At 37.2% G+C, this 24,257-nt stretch overlaps 1 protein-coding gene across 1 annotated transcript in view; it reads left to right on the top strand.

Annotated features, from left to right (window-relative positions):
- PLXDC2 (plexin domain containing 2) overlaps positions 1 to 24,257 on the top strand; it is a 412,416-nt gene that overhangs the window by 209,373 nt on the left and 178,786 nt on the right. Inside the window, exon 4 of the mRNA XM_046678478.1 lies at positions 149 to 218. Within this exon, the coding sequence (XP_046534434.1) occupies positions 149 to 218 (70 nt within the window). The remainder of the gene's footprint in view (positions 1 to 148; positions 219 to 24,257) is intronic.

The raw sequence follows: 24,257 nt of genomic DNA, 5'->3' as shown, positions 1-24,257 counted from the left end.
ACCATATAGGATTCAGCTTTTAAAAGTCAATTACAATAATAATGATGTACATAAAAGCATCTTTTTTTTTTTAAATGGAAGGCTCTTCATTTTACATTTACTGTTATGCACATTATTGATTTTCTTTTCTGGTTGTTGTTCCTTGCAGAGAGTGAATCTGTCCTTCGATTTTCCATTTTATGGCCATTACCTACGTGAAATCACTGTGGCAACTGGGGGTAAGTGGTTTTCTACCCATTCACCCTAAATAATCTACAGTTTCACTACAGTTATTAGTTTTAATTTACTCCATATTTCAAGAGGGACATTTGTTGGGAAAACCATTGTCTTCTATTGTGAAGTCATGGGTATAAAGAAAACCTGAGAAAGTGTGTAGTTATTGGAAAAACTTTCTGCAGAAAAAATGTGGTTATAATAATTTTTAGCTTAGATTCACCTCTGCTTTCCTTCTAAGTTTTAATTCTTTTTTGGTAGTATGGTAAAACTGTGTGAATGGGAATAAAGCTGGAAAGAAGAGATGCTTGAACAAGCTGTTGAGGTATTTTTATTTTCTTTCGATGTATATAGTTGATAGATACAAATATATATATATATATATATATACACACACAAACACACAATCATATGCATATTATCTTTCTTATTTTTTCCTTTAATGTCACCTATGTTGACCAGAAACTCATTTGAGAGTTTTAAAAATAAACATTGAAATTCAGTTTGAATTCTTTTAGTTTTATTTTTCTCCACAAACTTTGGAGGTTAGTTTAGAAGTTAGCAATACTCTAGGAAGGCAATTATCATTTTTATAGTATATCCCAGAAGTCAGAAATATTTTAATTCTTGAGTGCTACTGGCAGAGAGAAAAAAATGCCAGAGAATATGCCTGTAGGCCTAACACAGAGGAGTGGAGAAAGCAGAAGAATGAGAGAAAAACACAAAAATGGAAAAGTAAGAAGCAAGTTAAAAGAAATCCATGAATGTGGTGAAAATGCAGAGCCCCCGTGCCTGAGGCACCACAGACCAGAGTCTCTTTCCTTCACTGAGTCTTGTTTTTGGTCTTCTGGATGGTATGGAAACTATGTTGATCACTCTTGCCATATTTTTTTATTTTTTTGTGAGGGAGATGGGCCCTGAGCTAATATCTGTTGCCAACCTTCCTCTTTTCACTTGAGGAAGATTGTCACTGAGCTAACATCTGTGCCAGTCTTCCCTCATTTTGTATGTGGGACACCACCACAGCATGGCGTGATGAGCAGTGCTGTGTCCACGCCTGGAATCTGAACCTGCAAACCTCCATCGAAGCAGCCTGTGCAAACTTAACCACTATGCCCCCAGGCCAGCCCTACTCTTGCCATATTTTAACACGAGACTTAGAAGATATGTAGGATTCAGAAAAAGATTTGTCATCATAAATATCAATAAGCAAATAAAAGTTTTTGAGCACCTATCCCAAGCAATGGTAAATGAATCTACCACTGCCTTAGGAATGCACAGCCTAGTGGACTACCAGACAAGGTGAAGCAGAAAGTAGGGAGTTCCTTAGAAAATACCAATGATGAAATACAAGTTTCCAGGGATGATAAAGCTCAAACATCTGTGAGAATCTTTTAAGACTTTATCGAGAATTATTGTTTAAGATATGCTTTGAAGGATACACAATTTCTATGGTTGTGTAGGTAAGGGTGGGTAGGTCACAAGGAAGAATATCTTGAGTAAATATGTGAAAGAGGAAATGGGTGGAGTATATTTAGGATAGTAAATAATTGAGTTTGAGTGAAGCTGGGGGTAGGTTTACAAAAAATGTGGCATATTAAGATGAGAAAAGTAGATTGGGGCAATTTTATATGCTATGTAGAGTCGATTGAAGTCATTAGTCCTTAATTAGGTAAGTAATAAACTTTAAGAAGTTGAATCTAGTCATCTGTGTAGTGTCTTAAAGTACGAAAAGACCAGAGTTAGTAGATATAATTGGAAGAATATTGCAATAGCTCGTATGACAAATATTGAGTGCCTTGGTGATTCTGTGGCTTCAAACCGAGGGAAAGAAATGATGCTATTAGCAAAAATTACAAACTCAAACAGAACTGGTTTTGGGGAAAACCAATGGCTTCTGAAATTATTAAGTTTTATGTAAAAAAAGGACAATATATAAGTAAAGGACTGTGTCTTTTTAAACTCACCGTATATTTCTGTGCTAGTGTAGTGCAAGGCATTTAATAGGCATTTAATTAATCTGTTGAAGACTTGAATGAAAAGGGAGAAAGGTAAAATTGAAAGATTTCTCCTATATGCCATAAATTATGTCACACACCTCACATCTTTAAAGTATTATATAAACATGGTTATCATACTATATGGAAATTAGGCATGTTTTCTGACATTTTGGTTACCAGTATTCCACTGAACTTTAAAAAATGAATTATTAATCACATTTGTTCAAAATCTGTACTCACAGTGGTACAGATATGGGCAGCTTTTCATTTTCAGTTTCTTAAATTGCTTTATCTTTAAAAGTCATGTCAATGATTCAGCCAATATGAAGTAAGATTTCCTTTAGTTGAGTTAGTAGGAAAAAACCCAAACAGATGGCTACATCATCTTTACTGCTCTAAAGTGTAATTTTCCTTTGAAAAGATCCTCAAAATAAGTGAAAAATCTGGTGTCTTGAATGATCTCTCTCTTCTTTGAAGAAAACACTAACGTAAAGAAACTTTTTTCCCCACTTAAAATATGGTAGTATAGAACTTGCGTACATAAATCCATACCCTGTTTAGAGAGGCATAGCCAAGATAATCTAGACATTCAGCTGGGGTTCTTCAAAATGAAACCAGAATCTCCTGTAAAAGTTTCAACTAAATAAATAGCTTTTTGCACCTTCATTGTTCTTTTATTTAATCAATATTGACTGAATCCCTACTATGTGAAAGGCACAGTACATGATCCTTCAGTGTATGCAGGGAAGAATAAATTATGGTTCCTATCTAGGAGCTTAGAATCTAAGAAGAGGAAGGAGTACATGACTAAGCAATAAGAGAAGGATGACGGTAAGTGCTGGAGGAGCAGAAGGTTGCTCCAAGAGGAGATCATTCTTGTTGGGCTGATCAAGAACAGTTTGTGAAAGAGCTAACATTTGACATTGGACTTGAAGAAGGTGACATTTTAGTAGGCAAAGAGGCAGGTTGAAAAGAGATGGAGAAGGAACGGACATTCCAAACAATGGGATGCTGAGCTAAGGGACAGTGCTGAGCCTGTCTTGAGTGTATTTGGAGGGTTGTCAAGTACATCTGTTTATTTTGAGTGGGGAGTTAGAATCTAGTGAATGAGAGATGGGAAAAGCAACGTGAGATACTTTGAACATTAGACATTTGGGTGATATCCAACAAGCACTGGGTTTCTCTGAGTAAAGAACTGGCCTGGCCTAATCTGGCAGTGGAGAGCAGGTAAGGTGAGGGGATGAAGGCAAAGAAAGAAGGTTTTTCAATACTTCTGCATGGATTGTAGTGCCCTGACTGTGATAGGTGCAGTGGTGAAGGAAAGAAGGAGCCAGTGAAGACACGATATTTGAGTTGTTTAATCACTGTGGTTGCAAAGGTTTCCAGCCAAAAAGGATCCATTAGGATGCAGTGAATAAAGCTAAGAATAGCTTAAAAGAGGACTTCTGAAGCAGACTTTCGATGGCTCTGTTCTGTGACTGACTAGGTGTTATAAGCAGATAGACCTACCTGACAAATACTCATCACCTTACAAGTCTTCATAAACTTATTAACCATGAAAGACTTGGAAGAAAAACAGACACTACAAGTCAGGTTAAATAAAATAGACCAACGACTCGGATTTTTAAATTGGAACATATAGGTTTCTATGAAACTGAAATGAACAGAGATAATCTACTGGCTTAATTCTCTTCAACTGTGTCTACAAATTCCTCTTGAACTTGTTTCTCCATTGCATTTGGGAAAAAGAAAGTGAAATGTTAAAGTGGATATTTTAAACCACAGACGCCTGCACTCCTACCTCTCTGTTTTCCCATTTCCCACACCTCCTTAAAACCCCTCGTTCTCTCCCCTTCTCTTCACATAGACACAAATTTATTTAAGACTGAAATGAACTTAATGGTAATGTCTTGTGTCATTGTTAGGCTCAACACCATTTGAAAACAGAAAGTAGTTTAAAATTAGAGATATACACATAATTTACCGTGACCTTTCTTTGTGTGGGTCTATGTATATATATATATTTCCTTATGAATAAACTTGTTTCTAGTTAAAAATGTAAATAGAAACTAAATATCCATTCATTTATTTATAAACTACAAAAGTGAGTCTTTGTTTATTAAGCATTTTAATTTTCAAAAGCTTCAATCATCCATAAAAATCATGCACAAAATGAATTGGAAATACCATCATATTTTCTGGTTGACTGGTAGCAGACTCAGCAAGCATTCATTTGTCTTCTTATTTAAAAAATACTTCAGAATACAGATATTTCAGGCATTAAAAACTGATCCTTTATGCATTTCATAAAAAATATTTTCATTAATGCCACCAGTAAGTTGTGCTGTGTGTGTATCACACTGGCTTTTACTTTCTCTCTATATGAATACTTTAATTGGTTCTTTTTTATTATTAGGCTGCTAAGGTGATCTTTTAAATGCTTCAAAAAGTAGATTTAAGTTTGAGGATTAAACTCAATTAAAAATTAAATTAATTAAATTAAACTCAATTAAAATTAAAAACTCAATTAAACTCAAATTAAAAATCATTTTTAATTCCTATGACTATCACTAGTAATGATATTTTTTCATGAGTCCATCGTGGGTACACATAACTACGATGAGAGAAGGGGGCGGGGTAAGTGCTGCTTTATATAATGGTGAAGAGAAGAGTTGAGGATATCCAGATAATTCTGGCCCCCAAACTTTAAGTATTTAGACAGATTCATAATTGAAATAGTCTGTGGAACTGCATGCAGCTGTACATAAGATTAGGGATAGAAAATGACATGATTTAAAAATATAATGATGAAAATGTGTTACTTTCCTTGACCAGATGAAGGATTTACTTTCCCTTCCCTTCTACACAAATTTCTAGTTGGAGATTTACTAAGAAATCTGTTTAGATTTTTTTTCAGGGTATGAAAACAGTTTTATTGGGAAAACTTCGTACACATCTCTTTTTTACTTTTTCCAGGTTTATTGATATAATTGACATGCAGACCTGTATAAGTTTAAAGTGTTGAATTTTAGATCTATTTTATTTTGTTTGCCACATGGTAATTAATAAAATATAAAATGTTCGTTAAGTAATCAATGTTTAATATCTGAAAAATTAATATATGGCATTAAATATAGTCAAACAGGCAAAAGTAAAATATACATCTCTCTTCTTCCCCTGCCTCCTAGACCACTAGCTCCCCTCCCAAGAAAAAACAACTGTTATTCTTCGAGCTGTTATAGTAAATTCGAATTTAGACTAATTTCCTCTATCTGACCAATAATAGTGTTTTTCCCTATAAATCCCCAATAAGAGACATTAAAAAAATAGTAGTGCATATTATTTTGATTGGGTTTTCAGGAATTATATTGCCAAATCTTTCAGCTGCTTCTTTGTCCTCACTTTCAAACAGTAGTATTTTAATTGTAGTCTCAAATAATATTTCATGCTTTTTAGAGGGACTTGATTAATGAGTTATAAAAGGCTTCTTAAGAGCAGAAAAGAGTTAGTTGTTACTCATGATGATTGATTTATAAATACTAACCCCATTGTTTTTCAAGTATATAAGCGCATATAGCAGGACTTGATGCATCCATTAACTTTCTGAATCTAGGGAAAAAGTAAATGGAGTTATTTTGTCTTTATTATTCTTATCATTAACAGAGAGCAGAGACTATGGTATCTGGAGACATGATGCATGAAGGGAAGGTATTGAAGGGATAGATGCTGGACAAAAATAAATCCATTCCAATTTGGTTCACTAATTTAAAGTAACAAACTCAGGTCTCAGGGATTCCTGAACAGAAAGATAAATTATGTGATGTCTGCTTTGCTGTATCTAAATGATTCTCTGAAAACCTGAGAGTTTGTCTTAGCAGTCCTCCTTGATAATTTCCTCTTCCCCAGACTGTCTAGTGTCAGGAGCAGATTCACCCACATGACTACATTTATTTCCCCATAATTGCATATTTACAAGCCCTTTTGTTTTTACTACGCATCTACATGTCATATTTCATCAGCACCGGCTTCTTGAGGCTGGGAGTGTAGTGTAATGGGAGATTAGAGCAATAGGAAGCCCAGAAAGGAGCCACCTAGGAGCTAGACTTCAGTCAATAGGTATAAGCAAGAAAAATACCAGAGGCAGAAATATAAGTAGAACAAAGGACCACAATTATAGAAACACAAAAGAGAGAGGACTCTTAGTACATGGTGGATGTCATGATTGGGGACAGGAATGGAGGAAGGTTGATCAGCCAAGATGAGCCTGGGTAAAAAGATTCTGCAGGCTCATCCCATTCCATTGCCATCACAGGCACAGAGGAGTCTACCTATTGCTAGTAGTTAGACAGTCACTTGGGAACGTTTGCTTCTGGAAAGCACCATTTATCCTCCTGTGGATCCAGGCTTTATTTGAAACATTGGCAATGAATGTTTTGCTTTCACTCTTTCCCAGTCACTGCCTTAATAATTCAGATAAATAGCAATATTACACAGATGCTCAAATACGTCATCCAGTTGAAAACAAAGGGAGTCGGGAGTCTAAGTGACTCTGTTTAATTAATAGAGTAACAACGTACAGCAGATGCGCTAACGTTCTCCAGTTATGGAAAGGAAATTTAAAAAATACTAAGAAGAGCTGAATCGTTAGATGCTGGCCATTTCAGGAATGAGTTCAAAGAGCTCCTTCAATTCCTACTGGAGCCAGCAACTGAAATTCATATTTTTGGAGAAGCAGTCTAGCATCTAGGTCAAAATAAATAGACTCTTGAATCAGAATGTGTGAGTTCATAAGTCAAGCCAGTCGTAGCTGTCTGATCTTCAGCAAATTACTTAATCTCGCTTGCCTCCCTTTCCTGATCGGTAAAATAGCACAATAAAAATACCTAGCTCATAAAGATTTTTGTCAAGATTAAATTAACTAATATACGTTAAAGATATCTATTTTACAGAAAATGCTATATTATTATTATACTTTTTATATGGAAGTTTTCTCTTTTATTCCTTTTCAAAATACTTTCTCTGTAAAGCTGTGCTTGCTAGTTAGTTTGTCTGTTGTTTTCTTTGGTGACATTATCCATAGCTCAGAGGGTGTTTAGAGACTGACTCGTCATCATCTCTAACTGCTCCTTTTAAAGGCCAGCGCATCCATTCATGACTGGGAGGTATAATAGCATGTAGATGACAGGGGATGCCCTCTTATCAGCATGGGTATATCCGTCATCTCTAACTGCAGTACGGAATCTCCTCTAAAGACCTCCCAGTGCTGACATTCTGTGACTCTCTGACCATCCAGAAGTCTTAAAAAATTTATCAATTTTGTAACACATGGCAGAAGAATCTTGAAATGTTTGTCTAACTGTGGTATCATAGATCATAACTGAGTAACAGGCATTATTATAATCAGCAGGACATACATATCATTATGCCTCTTATTCTACCTTTTGTATAACAAGGACTTTAAGGACAAGTCATCAAAACCTAAAGTTAGTTTTGGGTAAAAGATGGGAATGAGGGATGGGCACACCCCCAACAGCATCCAGGTTGCATTTCATAGACTTGAGATTCACTTAAGCGCTAATAATCCAACTTGAAAATGTATTGGACACCCAACCCCAAATGCAAAGTTAAATATTTGTTTAGTTAAATTTATGCTTGCTATTTTGCCTTTGAATCAGGAGACAGATTTCTTTATGACTACCTATTATTTCAGTGCTAAACCTTTATTTTCAGGATCTTTTCCTATTTTTTTAATATATCACAGAAAACCAGTGGGTATGATGTGAAAATAGGTCCAAATGTGTTCTTACTTCAACTGATACAGCTCTAGAGCTGAGACATAGTATTAAAAAATAATAGGTCTAAATATTTTCTAGACTATTTTTAATGGGATTATGGTGTGTTCAGATTACCTCATTGATTGACTAGCCTGAGGGCTACAAAGAGATTTTTATTTAATCTACTGGAATTCTTGTTCAAATGAGAGATTTCTGCTGAAGGCAATGAAGATGGGGAACAATGCCTTTTAATTGGTTTATTATCAATTTCCACAGCTACTTTAAAAAACAAGCATCTTTCAGTTAATGGCTTGTAGAGAAAATCCACAGCACTTTTAGATTGCTCTAGAAGTAGAAAAGTAAGAGAATTTGGTACAGTTAGATTTTGCAAAGAAAAATACTATATAAATGATAAAGAGTGAAATCTCCTTTTTAAATTTTTAAAAATTGTGGTAAATATATACATAGTATAAGATTTACCATTTATTAATTTATTGTTGATGAAATTTTAGTCATTGAGCTCAATTTGGAATAACTTTTTTCTCCTACTTCTTCATTTTTTCAAGTAGTAATTTCTTTAGTAACTTATCAGTTTCCTCCAAAATGCCTTAAAAACATAGCTGTTTCCCCAAACTTTACATTAGTGCATTCTCGTAAGCAGAATTTACTGTTTTCTCTCTCTTTACCTTTCCAGTTCTCAACCATTAAAGATTGTCTTGGAGAAATATTTTTTTTAAAGATTTTATTTTTTTCCTTTTTCTCCCCAACGCCCCCCAGTACATAGTTGTATATTCTTCATTGTGGGTCCTTCTAGTTGTGGCATGTGGGATGCTGTCTCAGCATGGCCTGATGAGTGGTGCCATGTCCGCGCCCAGGATTCGAACCAACGAAACACTGGGCCACATGGAGCAGAGTGTGTGAACTTAACCACTTGGCCACCGGGCCAGCCCCTCTCTTGGAGAAATTTTTAAAGCTATTTCTTTTACATTAGATAAAATTTAATAAAACTGGTTATATAATTTGGAAGTTATTGAGTACTTGTAACTTCTGTACAGTTTTAAAAATAAGACTTATAGAATATTACATAACTGAAAATTAACATTATAAGATCGTGTATTAACATGAAAAGAATGCTTATGATAATCGAGATACAGAATTATAATTACATGATGATGGTGATTATTTTAAAATACAGAGGTAAGTAGAATGGAAGGCAAAACGAATGCTGATTGTTCTGGAGTGGTGGTATTGTGAGTGGTTATTTTTCTGAACCCTAGTTTCCAAATGTTAAGTTGAAAATTATTAAGTTTATATTTCAACCTTCCTATATTTATTATTATGAAAAGTGAATAGGACTCTGACTTCTTTTCAATAGAGATGGCTACCTATTTTAACACTATTTATCATTTTGTATTTCTCCCACTCCGACAGTGCTTATTTGCTAAATTCTCTTATTTTCCATAGGAATTGAAATATATTATTTAGATTAACCTGATTTCTTTTTTCATAAGTGCAAAATGAAGCTATAAAATATGCTATAAGAAAACTGGAGTTATTTTGTAATCCTGAAATTCAGAACATTTTTATAAGAATGATATAACGCCCAAAAACCAAAAGAAAATATTGATAAGATTGCATATATTAAAGTTGGCATTTTAAGAAATTCATGGCAGTTAAACACCATTAATTAAGGAAAAGGAAATAAAAACCTGGAAAATATTTGCAATGCATCTGACAAAGGGCTACTTGTTCAATATGTAAAGAGCTAGTGTAAGAAAAAGACAAATATGGCAGCCGAAGAAAAAGAAAGTGACAAAGGCAGTTTTATTAAAAAGGAATTTCAGGAATTTCTCATTTCAGCTCCCAATCTAACAGCAAGAAAAAGCTGGGCAAACTGAAAATCAACAACTCTCACTGGACGCACCAGAGAGCTTAGATTACAGGGCAGACCACCATCCCCCAAACCTAGAGAGTGCATCCAAAGAGACACAATGGTGGCCTGATTACCTGGAGCAGAAGCCACTGGAACCACAAGTGATAATAACATTTAAATGGTCATTTAAATTTCAAGGAAGACAGAGTTTGAGTGTGGATAAGCCTAAGAGTAAGAAACTTCTGGAGTCTCCAGTCTTAGGGGGGACCCTTAAATTTTATGGGCTTGACCTGTCTGAATCCCATCAGGTTCTCATATTGAGTTCTGAAAAAGGTCCCCTCATGGCTTTGCTGGGAGAAGAGAGGAGTAATCATTGTGACATACACCCAGAGCCTTCTCCTAAACACACCCAGAGCCTTCTCCTAATCAAAGGTTAGAGCCCCCTCAAACCTTCCTGCCTCACATAAAGGGAAAATAAAAATACATGGTCAACCAGAGTCAGAATTTCCAAGAAATAGACTGGAAATACTACAGCCAGGAAGGGCCCTATGAGGCAGGAGGAAACTGTTCCACTAGAGAAACACTTGTAAAGGTTTGGGTTACAGTCCAAAGACACAGGCCCACTGAAGACTCAGAACCTTCTAATGTTGAAAAACAAAGAGAAAAAAGAATGGGAAAAAAATAGAATGTCCAAGAACTATGGGACAATAATACAAGATGTCACATACATATAATTGGGAATATTAGAGAAGACGAAAAAGAGAACAGAGCAAAGGAACTATCTGAAACAATAGTGGCTAAGAACTTTCCAAAATTAATGACAGACACCAAACCAGGGAGCTCAGAGAACACCAATTAGAAAAAACAACAACAACAAAACCACACCTGGGCATATCATTTCAAACTATATATATTAAAAAAAAAGGCAAAGAGAACATCTTAAAAGAACCCAGAGAAAACCAAATCTTATTACAAAATTATCAACCAGTACTCCTCAACACTCTCAAAGTCATCAAAAACAAAGAAAGCCTGAGAAACCATCACAGCCAAGAGGAGCCTAAGGAGATACGACAACTAAATGTAATGTGATATCCTGTTGGGATCCTGGACCACAAAAAGGATATTATGTAAAAACTAGGGAAATTTGAATGTCTACTTGATAATTTAGGTAATAATTATGTCTCAATGTTGTTTCATTAATTTTGACAAAAATACTGTATTACTGGATCTGGACCCGTGGCCGAGTGGTTAAGTTCACGCGCTCCGCTGCAGGTGGCCCAGTGTTTTGTTGGTTTGAATCCTGGGCGCGGACATGGCACTGCTCATCAAACCATGCTGAGGCAGCGTCCCACATGCCACAACTAGAAGGACCCACAACGAAGAATATACAACTGTCCTTTCTACTTCTAAAGATATATCCTGTAGGTGTAGTCACACATGTATGAACTAATATATAAGGATATCCATTGCTAAGGATTGAAAAACGACCTGAATATCCATCAATAAGGACGTTCAGCTTGTGGACAGGTGAAGTAAGTTGTCGGGCACCAACAGAATAGCCCACTACGTAGCCTTTAAACAGAATGAGGTAGCTCTGTGTGTGCTTAGTGAAAAAACAAGGTGCAGAGCAAGGTTACACACATATTTGTGTATGTGTGCATGTATATGTTTGCAGACAGATGCATTTATAGATGCATAAACTGTCTCTGAAATCATTTGGAAGAAACATATATATGCTTTCAAGTGCATAGAAAAATCTCTGGAAAGATATACAAGGAGCTATTAACAGTGGTTACCCTTGAAGAAAATTGGTGGATCACTGGAGGTCAGGGATAAGAAGGAGAAGTAAATTTGGCAATCATTTGTGCATTTTGAATTATTACTATTTGCATGTGTTACCCTGTCAAACACTATTAATATTTAAAATTCGTATTGGTAAGAATTGATAGGGAATAAATCCGTCCAGTGCATCTATTTGTTTTTATCTAATATAATCTTGTAAAAGATATTCATCAAACAAACTAAAATTTTGAAGAGTACAAGATCTAAAGCTATTTTCATAATTATTTTTATTTCAAAATTTCTTGCATCTTGGAATTTGAGGTAGAGAAAATTGTTCATGAAATCGCCATTTTTATTAAGAGTATGTGTTTACATTGTTTACTGAAGGGTTTATCAGTGCTATGCTAAAACATAGAAACCAAAACTCTAGTTTAATATATCTAAGGTTCCTGGGGATAAACCTGAATTAATATCAAATTGCTGAATATGGCAGTGAAAGAAGGGCAGAAAAAGGATTTGAGTGATTCTTGGTTTAATTCTAACAGTTATTTTAAGAATAGAAGATATCTATATCTAATGTATCAACATATTTTTATGTTATTAGCAACTATTTCGTTCATTAACAATATAATAATTAGAAACTGGAAACAAATTCCTGAGCGTTTCCTAAGGAGAAATAGGCAAATGTAAACGGCTTGTAGCTGTTATGAGAAGTCCTGCAGATTTGGCAGCAAGAGGTAGCGGGACTGCGAGAGCGGACTGCTGAGGAAGGGGAAGAGAATTAGAAATGAGTCAGGTCATAGCTGGTGGAGCTCCTCTTGCTGTGTGCTGGACATTTTTAAATTAGGATGTTGTTGTGGCTTGAATGTCTGTGTCCCCCCCCAAATTCACGTGTTGGAGACCTGACCCCAGTGTGGGTGGACGTGGAGATGGGACTTCTAAGGAAGTGATTACAGTTAAATGAGATCACAAGGGAGGGCCCTGTCCCCTTAGAGGAAGAGACACCAGAAAGCTCACTCTCTCCCGGCACACATGCTCAGAGAAAAGGCCATGTGAGAATTGGGGGAGAAGACAGCTGTCTGCAAGCCAGGAAGGGAGCTTTCAATAGAAACCAAACCCTGCCAGAACATTGGTCTGGGACTTTCCAGCCTCCAGAACTGTGAGGAAATAAATTTCTGTTGTTTAAACCACCTCTACGGTATTCTGTTATAGGGACCTGAGCTGACTGCTACAGATGTCCAAAGGGCTGGTGACTTTGGACTTGAAACCAGACAGGAGTCAAACTCCAGACATAGAGATTTTCTGGACCAAGGTGATACTTAAGTTCTTGGCAATGTCCCGATACTGAGTAACCTGCCTTTTAGCCAAGCTATAAGGAGCAGGAGCCAGCGTCTGAGAAGCAAAAGCCTGGCTGGGGCTCAGGGCTGGCTACAGCAGGGTTGTAGAATGAGAAAGGACAGTAATACTTTCAGGAAGCCAAAGCAGAGCGTCATCCTGAGAAACTGAGACGTTCTATGGAAGGTGAGTAGACGGCTGCTGCTGAGTGAAGGCATAGGGTCAGGAACTAGCACAGGCCGGAAGGGACGGAAGTTCCAGACCACAGGGTTCCTCAAAAAGGGCAGCTGTATAGGACAATAGCTGTTGGCTGCCTTCAGTGGGTATACGATTGGACAGAAGCAAAGATTGGCTTGATGGGACAGTCTGCAAATACCTTAATCGAGTACTTGGTCAAGAATGTGTAGAATGAAAGATTTCAGGACCAGCTACTGAAGGCGCTCAGGAAGACAGTGGTAGAGGTAAGGAATTACGTTAGCTCTGTTTCTGTAAAAATATCTCTTTGAGAAATCTGTGTCTTTTTAACATTGTCCAAGTGACATCCTTATTTCAGTATATTCCTTATGAAATAAATAACTTGTCTGTTCCATAGACTTATAGAATATCTCAATTACTTGACTTTTCTGTGTGCATATAGATGGCATGACTCTCAGGTCAAGGACAAAAGCGTGTATTTATTTTTCCTCTAGAGGCAATAAGTTGTTTGTACAATGGTTGCTCCTACAGCATTTCTCCTGCAGCTTGGCACCCGAAGTACCAGGCTCTCATCTATTGGGGGGTAGGGAGAGGGAAACTGCCATTCAATTCTGTTTTAAAAATCTTACTTTCATAGGCTAAGCTGCAGCTGTCTTTTTCAACACCTCATGCTTAGCAGGTAACTGCCACTGAACTGATAAAATATTAGAATGAATAACAGACTCCCTCCAAATTACCTGGAGTGCTTCTTAACAGTGTGGATATCTGGGTCCTGCCCCAGACCTGCTTACAGGGACTGATCTGGAATTTCTCTGTAGAGGGGGCAAGGGGCCAGGGCCCTGGTTAGCAGCTGAGGGAAAGGGAGAGATGAATCTAGTAAATGGTCTTTAAGCTGTGTTTGCATAGCAAGAATACTGTTTTTTGCCTAGATTCTGTTTCGTTTTAATAAAAATGGCAACATTTTCTAACATTTCATATTTTAAAATGCCTGTAAGATTTGTACTTTTTATTATTACTATCTTATCTGGGAAGACGTGGGAAACCTGATATGGAGGGTGAAGACTAAAAGCCCCATCCTCAGCAACCTCTGGCCACTACCACTCCCTGCTCAATCTGATTTTCACAAATCCCCCAGGTGATTCTTCTGTTTACTACGTTTGCTAAGGGGACAAAACAGATTTTAAGAAACATGGTGCCTTTATGTAACATCTGGTCAGTGGAGAATCTGTAATAAAAACAAACTTATGAAAATCTTTCTACTTACACCATAGAGAAAGCAATTAGAGGTTTCAGGCATAAATTCAACTGCAACTGCCTATAAACCGTAAAAGCAAAAAAAAGTCACTATTCATCCCTGGATAGCGGATCTAATTACTTTCTTGTAATTGTTTGCTTGACAGGTCAAGATTTAGACTATTGAGCGCAGGATTGTTCTTACAAGGCTCAATGTCACCTCTGCTTTGTGTCTGTCTTCCAGAGTTTTTCACTGGGGACATGTACTTGTTTTCCATTTTTTGCGGTCTGGCAGTCTTTAAAAATAGTTCGTGCGTGATGTTGTTCATTAACTTTTCCCCAAATCTGTGCTCTAAATTACAATATGATTTATCCCCTCCTACCTTTTTCTTTTTTGTTACTGTTTTCTTTAGGAAATAAGGGAGTTCTGCATATTCTTATCAGCATTTTCCCAATGCAAAGCATAGATTGACAGTCTCCTCTCAGTTTGGTCCAAATGCAAAATGTTGGCTGGCCTCTTCAAATTACCATTATAGTCATATGTCATGTGGATAAGATCTCAAAAGGAGGATAGAAGAGAAAACTTCTAATGTTTTCCCCTTCAGGGATTCAATAAGACAGTATCTGTCACAACCACCTCATTCAAACAACCCACTGTCAAAGTGAATAACATTTGTAGCAGCCCCTTGAAGAATCAAGCCTGTAGCACGCCAGAGCAGTTAACTTCCGAGAAGTCGTGTAAACATCAGTCTGAATAACTGTGGTGCCACTTACACTCAAGCAATGTCTTTTCTAAGATTGAAGTCTTCCGTAGGAGAGCCTTTTTATCCTAAATGTAAGCCAAAAGGATGTATGAAAAAACCAAGTCTTCCAAATTTTAAAGGATAAAGAATAAACTCCTAACTAAGAAGGGGCTACCATGAGTCCCCAGTTTTGGAAAGGCAGAATTCAGAACAAAAGTGTCAAAATATCATTATGGAGGTCTGGATTTTATGATGTATCAATCTGCTTGGGGTTATTCGTTCAAATACACATGGCCCATCCTTTCCTGTGGGAATCAAACTTGTTTCTTCTTGGCCTACATAGGCCAGCACGCACCCTAGCCTTTTATCTGGGGACCACATATTAGGTTTGTAGATTCCACTTCCAACCCTCAAGTTTGGGCTTGAAGAGGAGATCTTCACGTGTGCTGTTCAGCTTGAAGATCTTGAGAGTCTTCCTGTAACTCAGAGAATATTTAAGATAATTTATTAACACTAAACATTTAGCGTGAAAATGTTTGGCTTGCTGAATAATTTTTAAAAATTGCCAAGTTGTCCATTTCCACGTAGTAAAGCGCAGTCCACCATTTTCATTCCATTTGCCTTACATAGACAATAGCTTCAAGCCAATAAATATCGATGTTGTCCAGTGAGATATTTGTTGGTTGAGCTACATATGTAAAACCCTCAATGATCGTACAGCCACTGGGACCTTCTAACCTTAACTGATTTTTCTTCCTCCAATAAATGCAGGTTAAGTATTTAGACCTTGAGAGTTTGGCAGTTGGGCACACTATTCCTGATGAAGTGCCACTTGGTAGCAATGAAAAAGTAATTTCTTAACCTAATGAAGTAGATAATTTAAAACCAGGGGCAATATATTTGCAGTTGGTTTTAAGACTAAGTAGGCTGCATTTAGAAGCAGCATTTCTGTTTAGTGGATTGTGGTTTCCATATCCTGTGTTTATTTCATTAGACTATTTTTATTAACGATCTCCCTCCTACTTCTGACATGTCCTTGAACCTGCCGAGTGTTTTCAGCAAGGATGTGTTGGTTACAGCATTTGGTCGCACCCCCCCTTTCTGTGCCTTAACTCGAATGCTAATGAAGTGCATTTTCGCCTGTAGAGAATGAAAGAAGTGGAATATATAAATTCCCATAGTACAGGCTCTGTAAATCATTATTCCTTTTTTTCCATAAAATCAAAATTATCTAAACAGCAATGGGTCAAAGAGTGAAAATTTGAATACTTTATAGCTCTAGGGACCTACGCGGCCTGGAGGTGTTTCAAATCTACTTTAACTCTGTTTCTGACAAGTGGTCCCTAAGTGTAGATTAAGGAATACTCCTAATGCTGCACTTTCCATGCCAATGCTTACTTTACATAGCTGCAATGAAGGAGCTAAATGTTTCCAATATGTATTAAATTAATTTTTAGTGAAAAATCCCAAGGCAAATGAGAATTTATAGCCTTGCATTTAAGAAGAAAGCAGAATTATGAGCGAATGAGATATTTTTCTGGGTTGAAAAGAAGTGTCAAGTTTCAACAGTTTAGTGAACATTTTGTTAGTAGTAGGGTCTGCTATTTGCAAGGAACAATATGGGACGCTATTGATGCAACAAGCCAAAAGGCATGATCTCTGTCCCCAAGAGAGGTAGAGATGTGCAATATACCTGTATAGGTATACTGTGGTGCATCTCTAGTAGATCATTCATGTTGACCACCCGACAGACAGCAGAATGTGTTGGTTAAACGTGCAAGCTATAGAGTAATATGGTCTCAATTCAAACCCTGCCTCTGCAATTAATAGTTCTGCCCCTTCTTTTTCTTAATTTTCTTACCTGTAAATCATTGGGTATTTCAATAGCACCTACCATACAAACTGTTGTGAGAATTAAATATTATAATACATAGAAAGGGCATAGAGGAGTCCTGGCAAATGCTAAATCCTCAATAAAGGGTAGCTCCTTCTTATATTTGCTAAGGGACATCTATTCCACAACTTAAGAATATTAATATCCTGTATAATTTTCACCCAAATTGTATTTGACCGTGTCTAGAGAACATAGCTGCTGGGAGGCTGGGGCACAAACTGGGCTCACAGCTGTTTGTGGGACTTAGTCCTGCATGTCCTCCCCACACTGAGTGATTCAATCAGGGCTGCAGCAAAACCATAACTAATACATGCCATGGCCCTTCAGAACCACTCACAGTCAAAATAGGAAATGTTCAATTAGTTAAATTCAGAGATCCACTGTTAAATTTATACACACACACAGGCACACACATGCAGGCACACACACATATATGCATGTCACACATTATAGAGATATTACCAAAGGCTTTGGAACCTAAGATTTAAAAAAAAATTAATTCCTACTGCACGTGTCGTGAATGGATTTATGGAGGAAGTAGCATTGGATTTGAATCTTGAAGCCAGAGTATGATATTGATAGGCCAAGAAGCTGGAGAAGGGTATTGCAAGCAGAGGAAGTAGAAGCACAGGAAAGCTATTTATAGCACTAGTCGAGAGTGGCAAGTGGTCCACTGACTTGTGCATGAGATACATGGAGATAGTTACCAAGAAATAAGATCGAGGGGGTAGGTTGGAGACATTATGAAAAAGTCCTTGGTATTAGGAGAAGGTTGAACTTAATTTAATAACCAGTAATGTGGGGTCATTGAAGGTTTTGTGGAGGAAATTACTATGGTTGCTTCTTTGTTTACATTGTGAAGGATGGATGGAAAGCTGGGTCCTGGTCATCATTTCCATTGTCTAGTTAAAAAACAATGGGACCTAAATTGGACCAAGACAGCTAGAAAGGAGGGGTTAACAGAGGTGATAGTTCATTGACAGAACTCTTATACATGGGTAGGTAATTGAGAGTGGGAGAGAGCCCACAAGAGAATAATAGTTAACTGGTATAAGAAACACAAGATAAATAGCACTCTGATGCATTTAGTGATAGTCCCATCTTTATTTTCACATGGGTTCCATTTTGACTTGGTAAAGATGAAAATGAGCATTGGCTTCTATATTCATTGTGTGTCTGTGGTTTTTTTTCTCAAGACCTTTTTGCAGTTGGGTAAATAAGAAGGAAAAGCCCACAGTTCTCTTGACTTGCACACCCTGGTAAACCATGGGGCTTGTGTGGCGGCATTGTCTTGGGCACAGCTAAGTGTCAGGGAAGTTGACTCACCACAAATGAAGCTGAGCCTTCACCACTGGGTAAGCCAGCTGAGCTAAGTGCTGGGTGCAGAGTACCCACAGATGTAAATGGTGGTTCATATCCCAATCCTATGCCGCTTTTCTGGAAGATGGCAGGAGATTTAAATAGTAAACAGGAAAAAATGTCCAAGTGTATTCTGGGATACTGGGTTATTTTTTAAAGTTCAAGCATGATCCCCACCAAAATCAAGTTACAGGAACTATTTTCCACAGAAAAGAAAGGAAAATTCAAAACTGATGTCATTCTTAGGTTCACTAACCAAATCTGAAATGACAACAGAGGATTAGAAGCCATAAAATCTAAGTAAGAAGTGGCCCTGGCGATGAGCAGAATGAATGAATTAGGTGGAAGGGAAAATATGAAGGGAGATGGGTTGTGTGGTTGTTCTATTTCCATGCCCTAGAGACAATAAAGTGCATATATTTAACCTTGCTTTGCTATTTATGTACATTCTTCTCACTGGTTCACCCTTTCTTATTTTGTGCTATGTAAATGTAATATTTAAGCTACAATTAATGCCTTAAAGAGAGTGATTTATTAGCAAGGTGAAAACAAGTTTAGAGAAAGATCTCAAAATTCTGAAATTGTAAATATTTCTTATGCATAATATATGTGAATATTACATAAACATTATATACACGTTGCACGGTGAAAACAAAATGGCTTTGGTGTAAACTATCGTTACCTAGCTATTTTATTGAAAGTCCCAGAAAATAATTACCCCACAAAATATATCCTAAAAGCTAAAGATTCATCACATGTTAATATTAGTTGAAGAGGCATACTTTTAAACAATATTAAGAGTAGCATGAGTATGACATTCCATTTGAACAATTTTTAATATTGAGGATTTTTTCCTACAATAGCCAATCAAATGTCAGTGAATGAAACTTCAGACATGGTATCCTTTTTGCTACTTGGATTGCACACCGAATGAATGTAGCCTTATGAACTTGATCACTGCCAGTTCCTCCATGATTTAAAACATCAATATGCAGATATATCCAGTCCAGAAATTTCTGGGAATTGAGATATGTACATCCACCAGCACTTTGAGCTTCTCTGTGTTGAGACCCCATAGGAACCTCAAAGGCAATACTGAATTCAGTACCCCACTCCCCGCTCCTCACTGCCAGTGTTCCCCTCCCACTGTATTTCCTGCCTCCATGTGCTGAGCCGCACCCACTAATTTGTTCAGTCCTGAGATCTTGCTGTCATTCTTGACTCCTCTTTTTCACCAACTCTCATCACATCTAATAATTACCAAGTCATGAACAATTGTTCTTTTTGATCTTTCTCAAATGCAACAACTTTTTCGCATACTTTCTGTCTTCACGTCTTCACCCTTATCCTCCCTCCTGGATAACTCTTGTAGTCTCCTAAATTATTGTTATCTTCTAATCTTGCCCCTCCAAACTCTTCTCCATGTGACAAAGTAATCTTTTTAAGGTGGGGCATGTCCTTTTCGCTTCAGCAGGAATCTCACGAAATGAGAGCTGTTCATTTTCCCAACTTTATCTCTCATCTGAACAGCCTCCCTGTACTGAGTTTCAAGCGTTCTTAAATACCTCCAGATTCCAGTAGCACGATTCCCTTCTCTCAGGTCTTTTTACATGCTCCTGCTTCTCAGAGTCTTTATCTGCATTGTCCCTGCTGGTCCTTTGGGTCTCAGCTTGATGCACTTCTTCATAGAAGACATCCCTGGCCCCCAAGACTGTCAGGTGTTCTTCTCTTATGCCCTCTGGTACCTGTCCTCAACGCTTGTTGCAGAGTGTCTCTTGATCTCCACAGCAACCACCTGCCTTCTGTGTCCTCCACTCACCTCCAAGCTTCTTCAGGGCTGTCAGCTCAGCACCTAGGCCAGTACCTGTCATAGTAAAGGCAGTTAATAAATATTTGCTAGATGAATACATGAATGAGTTTTCTAGCTCCACCCACAATCTTAGACAAATATTGACTAAAAACCTTCCATTTAATGTCCATTATATCCTAGATAATTCAACACATGGATAACTTAACAAATGGTTTTCTTTGAATAATAAGTGTCTTTTCGGATTGTAGTCCTACAATATACTTACGGAATGCAATATACGTAATTGAGGGACAATGCTTTTAGCTTTAAAACTAGAGCTTAAACTGATATGATAAAAAAGTTAATACATATTTTCATTAAGCTTTATCCAAAAGTCCATTCATAATCTATAATACTGACGAGTCAGTTAATGTTATAAATTTTATTCTGTTGACTATTTTAAAATGAAGATTCCAATTTACTTGAATAAATAGTTTCCTAAATTCTGTAGTACTAACAATGTTCTACACATAGGAAGTGCTCAGGAAATATTGGTTGAATGGCCAAGACTAAAAAGCATTAGAGAATTTAAAAGATGTTAAAAACACTTCTAAGGTATTCAAATTCTGGAAATGGGTTTTGGATACAATTTCACAGAAGTCGATTGTTGACAAGGAGTGTGGGAGGTGAGTGTCTCAGCTTTTGTAAAGAAACATATTTAATATCTGTAATAGGCTGAATGAAGACCACCCAAGTACCAGTTTCTAATTCCCTGCAATTAACGTATAAGGAAAAAGTCCTTGCAGATGTGATTAAGTGAAGCATCTTGAGGGAGAGGTTATCCTGGATTATCAAGGTGGGCCCTACAGGCCCACAATTGTCTTATAAGAGGAAAGTAGAGGGAGATTTCACAGGCAGAAGAGGCCGGCAATGTGACCACAGACACAGAGATTGGTGTGATGTGGTCACAAGTCAAGGAATGTCGGAGCCATCAGAAGCTGGAGGAGGCAAGGAGCAGATCATCCTCTAAAGCCTCTGGAAGGAGCACAGCCGTGCTGGCACTGTGATCAGCCCAGTGATACTGATTTCAAATTTTGGCCTTGAAAGCTGTGAAAGAGTAGATTTCTGTTGTTTTAAGCCATTGAGCTTGTGAAAATTTGTCACAGCAGCTTTAGGAAACTAATACAATGTTCACGTGATAATTTCTTCTATTCTTATAATGTATAAACTTGATATTATAATGCATTACTGAAACAAATAAATCTAGGGAGATAACAGGTAGTTTATTGGATTTAGTGACGTTTATAGGACAACTTCATGCATAAAGGAAATCGCCATAATATTTATTCTGGTTTTCTCTTTCCTCTCTGTGATAGACTATAATTTATAAGACTATATGAGAATATCAATAAATTACAGGACATGAGTCTATACTGATTTTTGAATATATCTTATTTCTAAAAAAGTTGCATAGGCAAGTTTGACTTTCACTGAGGTTTCATTGCCCTTGCTAATATGCTATCCACGAACTTTGGTTCCCTCATCTTAGCCACTGATGCTCATAGTCATGACGGTAGCAATTGTTGGCTACCCACATGATCTCCCAAGTGCAGGAATGTTTATTGTTCTGTTAGGGAAACAACCAGGATTAACTTTTTAAAAAAGATGCATCTCGGGGCTGGCCTGGTGGTGTAGTAGTAAAGTTCACACGCTCCACTTTGGTGGCCTGGGGTTCGCCAGTTCGGATCCCAGGCATGGACCTAGCACTACTTGCAAGCCATGCTGTGACAGCATCCCACATAAAATAGAGGAAAATTGACACAGATGTTAGCTCAGTGATGGTCTTCCTCAAGCAAAAAGAGGAAGATTGGCAACAGATGTTAGTTCAGGGCCAATCTTCCTATCACGCACACACTCACGTGAAACCATGTATCTCATAATTAGTTATTAGAAAACAAAATCTTTAAGACACATAAGGAAAACACATAAAAACAAGCAAAAAACTTAACTTTTAAATTCAGGTGAAATCTTTTGTAAATAGTGTCTTACTCTAATTTCTTTCCAGGTTAATTGGCAACAACATAAATGGCTTTAACAGAAATTTAAAATATATGGAGAAAACCTAGGAACAGAGAAAATAATTTTCAAAATATTTTTCTATCTATTAACTTTTTTGTAAATGAACTCTTCCTCTCTGGATTACTTAACCATTAGGAGTTTTAGCTGAAGAAAAGGAACATAGTGTTATGTGCGTTAATGAAAACAATTTTGAGATGGCTTAACATATCCGAGGTTATCCCCAGCATTAGATTGTTCTGTTTACTATGGACAGAAGTTTTCATAATTATCTCCTTAACTCTGGCATATCCGAAACACAGACAGTAAGTGGTCCACCCAAGGTCACACAGAGAGGTTCAGCTAAGACAAAAACTCATGTGGCTTTGATTTTCTGTCCAGTCTTAGACCAGAGTCTCTACTGCCTTTCCGTGAAACATTGTGCCCTCAACGTGATTCTGCAAGACATTCTATAACTAGAAGTGATAAAAGACTTGGGCAGCCTTACAACTCAGATTATTTATCTGCCCTCATCAAAGTCTAGTGGCATGGATTCCATTGGAAGTTATGGAGGCTGTGATGTTACTTATAGGGGTCAATATGGTCTTGAGCTTTTCCTTCCTTTCTCTTCTCTTTCCATCTAAGAAAAGAGTGTTGTTACCTATTACCTTGGGATTCCATGTCTGGAGTTTTGCTCATTAGACATTTAATTGGATATTCTAGGAAAAAATCCTTAATACTAGAAACTGTACAAATGGGATACCATACTCATGATACTCCTAATATTTTTTAAAAGTATGCTTTTTCAACTAATATTAACATATGATGAACTTTTACCTTTTACAAAACATATTTTGTAGGGGAATTATTTTCTAGTGCTTTCAAAAACTAGCTAAGTAATGATGGTTTTATCAAACCATATTGTATTCAATGTGCAATGTGTACAAGGTTTACAGAATATTCAAATATACAATGCACAAGAAAAATCTACAACTTTGGAATTTCAGGACCTTTAACTTTGTTTTTACCTTGCTAATGAACCACATTTATTCAAGAAACATTTGCTAAGTGTCAATTACAAGTAACAGGTGCTATGATAAAAGAGGGTGCCAGCCATTTAGAACAATGCTATTCAATAAGAGTGTCATTCACAAATGTGAGCATATGTCTAATTTAAAATTTTCTAGTAGTCATATTAAATGGGTAATAGGGGCTTGCCCTGCAGCTGAGTGGTTAAGTTCGCATGCTCCACTGCAGGCGGCCCAGTGTTTCGTTGGTTTGAATCCTGGGCGCGGATATGGCACTGCTCGTCAAACCACGCTGAGGCAGCGTCCCTCATGCCACAACTGGAAGAATCCACAATGAAGAATATACAACTATGTACTGGTGGGCTTTGGGGAGAAAAAGGAAAAATAAAAATCTTTAAAAGTGAAATAAAGGGGCTGGCAGAGTGGCGTAGTGGTGAAGTTTGCGTTCTCCACTTCGGCAACCCGGGGTGCATGGATTCAGATCTCAGGTGCGGACCTACGCACGGCTCATCAAACTATACTGTGGTAGCATCCTACATACAAAACAGAGGAAGATTGGAACAGATGTCAGCTCAGGGATAATCTTCCTCATCAAAAAAAAGGTGAAATAAGGAGGCAAAATTAATTTAAGAACATATTTTATTTAAGCAAATTTGTCCAAAATATTAGCATGTCAATGTTTAACTAATATTTGAAGTTATTAATAATATACATTTCTCTTTTTTCCCCTCAGTCTTCAAAATCCAGTGTGTATTTTATGCATAAAGCATATCTCAGTTTGGACCAGACACATTTCAATTGCTTGAAGGTTGCATTGTGGCTTGTCCTACCAGGTTGAACAGCACAGGTGTAGAGGCTCGAAATTTATCAGGTGCAATGGGTTCAATGGGATTCATATGTTTTTAGAGGTATTTACAAAGTGATGTGGAAACACGGATTTGGGAGCAACTTACTCACTTGGATAAAGTGGGAAGTGATCAAACA

The sequence above is a fragment of the Equus quagga genome, chromosome 12, assembly GCF_021613505.1.
Source record: "Equus quagga isolate Etosha38 chromosome 12, UCLA_HA_Equagga_1.0, whole genome shotgun sequence".
Classification (NCBI taxonomy): domain Eukaryota; kingdom Metazoa; phylum Chordata; class Mammalia; order Perissodactyla; family Equidae; genus Equus; species Equus quagga.
Note: the sequence above shows the minus strand (reverse complement) of the source record. Positions and strands in the feature narration are given on the sequence as shown.